Here is a 7,380-nt window from a genome sequence, read left to right on the forward strand (position 1 = left end):
TCATTAGCCAATACAACATTTATTAACCAAATTTAGCATTTACTCAAATCTGTTTGTATTAATTTTTTTGTACTTGTTGAACTATTGAACCATTCCAAAGACCATTGACACTATTATATTGATTACATATAATCAATAACAAGTGATCACAATCAGGCTTTGTTTTTCTGGTAAGAGGAATGAGGGCTGTTGGTAATCTTGCTATAGAACCAAGAACTGATCTGTTTTTGCCTAATCCAAGTTCCACCCTTGCTCTTGTTCTCTTCCAAGTACCTTCTTCACTGCTGCCTTGACATCCTTGTTCCTCAAGGTGTAGATAAGAGGGTTCAGCATTGGTGTTATGAGTCCATAGAACAGTGCCAAAAGCTTGCCCTTCAGTTTGGCTGAGCTGCTTTTGGGTGCCATGTATGCATATCCACTGATGGCAGAGCCATAGAACATGATGACCACCAGAAGATGAGACCCACATGTGTTAAAGGCCTTTTTTCGACCTTCAGAAGATTGTATTCTTATGACTGCTCTGACAATGTTGATATAAGAGAAAAGAATTAACCCAAGAGGGATAACTTTTATGACAACCACTGCAGCATACATCTCTACCTCATTGACCCAGGTATCAACACATGATAACTGAAGCATGGCAGGTACCTCACAGAAGAAATTCTCTACCTTGTATTGGCCACAATGAGGTAACAAAGAAGTCAACACTGTCTGCACCAACGAGTTGCTGAAACCAGTTATCCAGGCTACTGCTGCCAGCTGTTGGCACAGCTGAGAATGCATGATAACTGTGTAACGAAGAGGCTGACAGATAGCCACATATCGATCAAAGGCCATGATGGAGAGAAGCACACATTCTGTAGATCCCAGGCTAAGGAAGATGAACAGTTGTGCTATGCAGCCCACATAGCTGATGCTTCTCTCATGGCTCTGTATATTTTTCAGCATCTGGGGGACAGTAGAAGTGGTATAGCAGAGATCCAAAAAGGAAAGATTGGCCAGGAAGAAATACATAGGGGTATGGAGTTTAGGATCAAGGCGAGACAAAATGATAATAGCTGAATTCCCAAAGAGAGTCACTATATAGAAGATGGAGATGACCACAAGAAGAGCCATTTCCAGTCGTGGCCATTCAGAGAAGCCTACGAGAATAAAGCCATTGGTGTGATGGGGGGTAGTATTGTGTCTTCTCATTGTGGAAATTTCACTTGATGGAAATGTCAATACTAGAAATTTGAGGTCCTGTTTATCATGTTTTTACAATTTAATATCTCATGCAATAAAGAAACTGGATAGAGGGTGCTGAAACAAATAAAATCATGAATATATTTCAGTTGATTTCCTCAGTAAGTAAAATAGCATTAACAGCTGTGTTGGTATAGTCTGTCAGCTATCCTTTTATTCACAATTTTCACAAGTGAAGAGTTTTAGAAAGTCAAAATAGCATATACATGGTAACTCATATGCATAAATGTAATTCCTTATTAAGCAAGGCTATAAGGGATTCATTTTAGGAAAGATTCCTGCTATTAATATGCTTTTCCTGTTATTATTAAACATATATAACAATTACTAAGTAATAGCCCACCCCTTTGGAGCACATCTCTGCAGATCCACAAAGATGTACTGTCTTGTAGTGATGCTATATAGAAAATAGATGACTTTTTAAGTCTTGATGATGATCCCATAAGAATTTCTAAAATTATATCAGTGATTATTAAGCTCTTTTATAGTGGGAGTGCTATTAGGTCCTTTTCTGATAGTCAAAACTGCAATGAGAACTCTGCCAGTCTCCCAAGTGTCACCAGTTAATTGTTCTTAGATAGTAACCAGACTTTTTTCTACTCAGAGCAAGTTACAAGAGGTTGTAAAACAATTAATCATAGGTCATAAAATGGGAACTAATGATTTATTATAGGTTCTAGGACAGAAGATAAAACATTGACTTGGTTTATCTATACAAAACTTCACTAATAACTTAGTTATGGTTTTCAACTTATAATGAACTTGTAGAGCTGAGACAAGTGATGGATGTTTAGCCAGATAATTACTCCTAATGGATATGCATGTAAACATTCTCTGTTGTAAACTTTTATTTCAATTTATGATTTGATTTTTTGTGTGAACTTGTGGTGTACTTTGTAACGTGTGATCACGTATTCTGAAAGATGTATAAGTACTGAGGAGAAAGAAATGAAAGTCAAATAGAGAAGAATTTTTACCTTTTCCTCGCATAGAATACATTTTTGCCTTTCCCCATTTAGAGTAGAATTGTTTTTCCCTTTCCCCACTTAGAAGGAATTTTCTCTTTCCCCGCTTAGGATCTTTCCTCTTTTTCCCTTAGATAGCTTTCATAGGAAACTTTTTACAACTTAGTAATAAATGCTATAACTATTTTTCTATGTGTTCTGTTTTCTTTCTGGGACTTCCGACAAGCAGGTTGAAAGTTAGAGCCATGCCGTTTCTGCTGAGATAGAACAAAGGCCACATTGCTTAATCCTCTAATGTTAGGCTGCAGGTGATAATCATCTAAGCCAAAGGTCTTTTACCCTCAGAAAGAGCAAGAAAGTTTTTAGGACTTTTTAGAAGGTATCATCAGCGATTCAGCACAGGTTAGAGAGTAGAAAGCCCTGAGATGCTTAGACTTTAAAGCTGTCACCAGAATTCTACTCTGTGCTCCCACCACTACCCTCTCCACAGAGGAGGGGGGCTCCTGGCAAAAGTAAATATAGTAAAAATATATATTATAAGATACTGTTATCATATGTTGTATCTGCTAAGACAGAAGAATATGGAAACATCGCTGAAGCTTCATTAAATTTGTAATTGATCTTATTTTCCTATAGGTTCTTACTAATATTGTATAGTGGAATATAGAAATTGCTACCTGTAAAAGGCAGTATCAATTGGTGGTGACACCAACATCTGTCTTTTTATTGTAGGACCTCCTTCTGCTCATAATAATTAAGTCATTGTGAAAAAACTTCCAGGACCCAGAACAATGTGTTTGTGGAATTAATCCACAGTGATGTTTAGCCACAGGCTAATTAGGGGTTAATGTGACTAAGACTGATAATATACAATGTGTTTCTTATCTTGTTTATGTCAAAAAGTTATATATATATATATATATATATATATATATATATATATATATATATATATATTTCCAGAGATGGACTCATTGTTTCACATTTAATTATACTTCCACATAAGATAAATCTCACAAGCTTTCCTACAATTTTGCTTTACCTTCATGTAATTTTCTCAATGGCAGAATGTATTATATATTGAGTTTTATGCAACAAAGTGGAAATGGCTGTGAAGATATTTTTTAAAACTCTGGTGCTTTTCTGTGTTGTTTATGTCATCGAACATGAGACTAGGTGCACATATGCATTTGATTGTATATATGTGTACTTTATACTGTTCATTCTCCTTTGTATAAAATAAATGCATGATTCATATGAGCAAATATCACTGTAATACACAGTTAAAGTGCAAGATTATATACATATAAATATCACTGTTAATTTATCAATTATACATAAAGTGACTCTTGGTAAAAAAAAATTGTAACTACTTTACAGATAATATTTAATGCAGTTTAGGAATAAATTTTATTCTAAAATAAATATATGTATATTCCTATTCCTTCAGTTACTGTTGAATTTTAGACAGTTTTAAGTGGATTTGTATCTTATTATTATTCTATTTTTACAGATGAAGATCTACATATTGTCTATAAGATGACTAAAAAATATGTTGTGCTATGACTAAATACAGGGACTAAGCACTCATATAGTATTAAATCCTTATAATTTTTGTTGAAAACACATCTGCTAGCATTTTTCTTTTTTCTTTTTTAAATTTTTATTGGTTATTTAATTTATTTACATTTTAAATGTTACCCACCTCCCCAGTTTCCCCTCCACAAATCCCCTACCCCATTCCCCCTACTCCTTGCTTCTATGAGGGTGCTCTCCCACCCCTTTACTCCTGCCTCACCACCCTAGCATTCCCCTATACTGGGGTATCAAGCTTTCACAGGACCAAGGGTCTCCCCTCCCATTGATGACAGATAAGGCCATCCTCTGCTACATATGCAGCTGGGGCTATGGATCCCTTCATGTGTACTTTGGTTGGTAGTTTAGTCCCTGGGAGCTCTGGGTGGTCTTGTTGGTTGATATTGTTGTTCTTCCTATGGAGTTGCAGTAATAGAAGGTATTTTATCATCTCTAGTCACCCCTTTGTATAATTGATCACATGTACATATCTGTCTTGTTTCACTGAAATTTCTCACCCTCTGCTTGTCATCTCCTAAATTCCTTTTTCACCTCTTCAGCACTCCAGTAACCTGTGCTGTGCTCCAGTTCTGTCAGGTCTTACATGCTGTTATTGTACAGAAAACAACAGTAATTATTTCACAATATCTTATTACATGGCACAGACACAATACAAAGTATGAAATATTTCTCACATTTTTGAGATACATTCATGAGAAAAACACAAAGATAAAAAATATTGATGTTTTCTTTGTCTTTCACATTATTAGCAATTTTATTTTAAAATTGGGTTCCTTTTCTCTACACTTCACTTAGAGATTATGCATTTTCTTCACCTAATCAATTACAATTGATGTCGTTAAACAGTTGTAGAAATATTTAATCCTGTCGAGGAGTTTCTATCCTGTCTTAGACCATTTAGTTCCTGGATAAAAGATAAGACACATGTGACCTTAGCTGTGACTCACAGCATTGGAGATATGGAACCTGAAGAGGCTACCTCCTGTAGCCAGGCAGGAATCTTCCAAAGTTTAAACAACTAGCAGAGACTGTTGACTGACTGGACAGTCCTCAATATTCCTTATAATGTTGGAGCATCTATTTCTAACTTTCTGGCCCAGAATGTCTGACAGTCCTTTAAATGAGTTGCATAGGCACAATGCCTATCTAAGAGTTACACAATTAATTTTAAATTTTGTAGCAATATACAAAAATTTATAGCAATGAAAATTTTAAACCTGTACCAATATCTAAAATTTTGTATCAATGTAAAAAATATGCAACTGCAATTCTGCATCAAAATAAGAAGATCTCTACAAATGTTTAGAAGCAGATTTGATAATACATCTCTATTTGTCTGGTTTCTAAAATAATTACTGTATCCTCCCTTCTTCTTTTTAACTCACTTCCCTTTATCTAAAAAAGAAAGGATAGGAAAGAGGAAAGGAAAAACAGAAATTTCTATATTTAGTTTTTCACTGTCTAAAATTATAATTACTTTTAAATTATTTCTTAAAATGAGAACATATTTATAATTTACAAAATTACCAAAATCATCCACCTTAACTCAAGGGTTCAAACCTCAATACATAGTTACCTCCAAGGAACATTATAGTCTTTATTATTAATGTTTGTCATATTTGATATTGTTTAATTTTTCCTGTTAGGATCTATGATGAAGCCATCAGGGCCTGTTTCTTGGACTAGAGAAAATATCAATGCATTGCATCTTAGCAGCTGTATATTCCTTACAACTGAATAACTGACTAGGGAGCATATTGTATAAATTCAATGACATGAAGTAAGAGAGTAGAAATAGAACAAAACAAAATTTTCAACATGAAAATTTCAAAGTGATCAATATCCCATAATGGCAAAGAATGTTTTACTCACTAGCTTCCTTATGGCTCATCACTTTCATAGTAGATGTAAGCAGAACTACTTGACAAACTGAGAAGATGGACAATCTAAGTATCATTTTAGTTACAAATTATACTGTTAAAATAGGTCTTTCTCTTGAAAATACCAATTAACATTTCTGTTTGATTTGACTGAGACCAACATAAGATCTAATATTTCATGAAAATGGAGGTGTATGACTCATTTTCTTCATCCATCATTTTTGTACAATGCAGCACATCTGGAAATAACTCTTGGAAGTGGAGTGAACCATAAAACCAGATTTCACTTTGGGCAAAATGTAACTTCTACCTTTTTAAAGATGTAATTCATTACTAATTTTTAAGGAAAACACAGTTAAAACAAGTAAAAATGAAGGCTAAGTTTAGTAGTGTTTTCTGAGAAATTTTCCCAACTGGCCTTTACTATTCAGAAGCAGCTTGTAAGACAGAGCGCCACTCAGCATATATGAAGGTTTACTTAGAAAATAGTATATTTATGTTACCTTAAACAAATAGTTGACATCAATAATTCAAAACGTTTTTCCTCATACTTTCATTCTTTAAAAAAATACCTATTTCTGTTTTTTGTCTTTACTTTTAAGCCTGGAAAGACTTAAGGTTTTAAACACTTTTAAAGACTTAGTTGTATATGAGATACATGACCAGATTGCTCTGGGTAAGATGCTCCAGGGAACTTGTTTTTGTCCTTGTTTTGCTTTATGCTAACTAATGTGATAATAAACTCACAAAAGCATTTGCAAGGTACATAGTGAGTAACTGATGTTAATAAAACATGAAGAATCCCTAAAGCCAAATTGCCATCCTTTCCAAATTAAAGCTAAATATATATATATTCTTGATAAACATGGATCCATTTTCTTTGTTTATTTAAAACATTTCCCAAATTTATAAGTTGGTTAGAGTTAGGGTTATCTACTTCGGCTTGGGGTGGGATGAGTTTATACTTTAGGAGAATTACCTGGAATTTTTCTTGTTGTTCTTTTGGCTACTTTTGATAAAGAAACTAGTAAATAATCTAACCTAAGTATGGTATTCATGATGTTCAACCTTAAAATAATTTTGTTTTTCTTCACCATAAGTTAGTTTTATTACTTATAAAATTTAATTCCCAATCCTTGTTGTGCCTCTCTCCTTTGTTGCCTGTAGCTTCTATATCTAAAACAAATGCTTTTATTTCATTATTGTTCACTAAGCAATACTTTGAAAACCATAAAACATAAAAATAATGTCACCTCTTTTAGAATGCTGACCCTTCATCCTAATGGAAGGTCAAAAAGTCTAAGGCTTTTTGACCCCTTGCTTCTTAGTCTAGCTCCATTTGTTTACCTTTAAGTCAATGATCTTTTCTGTTTTTTCTTGCAGTTCTGAACCTTAGTTGTCTCTAGCCCTCACTATAAAATTGGCTCTACTCATCTTAAGTCATGTTTGCCTATAATCTGCTGTTTAGCCCTTGTAGATTAGTGACATCAGGGCCAAGTGTGCTAGAATTTTGACCTCAGGGAGACAGTCCCTCTGTTGCAATTAAGCACAGTTCATGGAAGCGTGGATTTAGGGGAAAATATGAAAAATAGCAACATAAATAATTTACGAAGCTTAAGTTCTATGTGACTCTTTCACTGAGCTTCCATCCCTACATAGTAAATGCTATTATCTAACTTATTTTTATGCTTCTA

General features: G+C 34.1%; 1 protein-coding gene across 3 annotated transcripts; it reads right to left on the bottom strand.

The window, feature by feature from the left end:
- LOC117724617 (olfactory receptor 2B6-like) lies at positions 1 to 7,129 on the bottom strand. 3 transcript variants are annotated; one of them, XM_076916926.1, is made up of 3 exons: positions 7,034 to 7,129; positions 4,304 to 4,392; positions 1 to 1,302 (listed from the first exon to the last, which is right to left on the bottom strand). In XM_076916926.1, the coding sequence occupies exon 3, from the start codon at positions 1,192 to 1,194 to the stop codon at positions 232 to 234; it is 963 nt and encodes a 320-aa protein (XP_076773041.1). In that variant the 5' UTR covers positions 1,195 to 1,302; positions 4,304 to 4,392; positions 7,034 to 7,129; the 3' UTR covers positions 1 to 231. The 3 variants fall into 3 exon arrangements, with proteins under 3 accessions (XP_076773041.1, XP_076773042.1, XP_034380427.1); XM_076916927.1 differs by having other exon boundaries at positions 6,940 to 7,091; XM_034524536.2 differs by lacking the exon at positions 4,304 to 4,392 and having other exon boundaries at positions 7,034 to 7,128.
- Positions 7,130 to 7,380: the final 251 nt, after the last annotated feature.

The sequence above is a fragment of the Arvicanthis niloticus genome, chromosome 20 (assembly GCF_011762505.2).
Source record: "Arvicanthis niloticus isolate mArvNil1 chromosome 20, mArvNil1.pat.X, whole genome shotgun sequence".
NCBI classification, from domain to species: Eukaryota; Metazoa; Chordata; class Mammalia; order Rodentia; family Muridae; genus Arvicanthis; species Arvicanthis niloticus.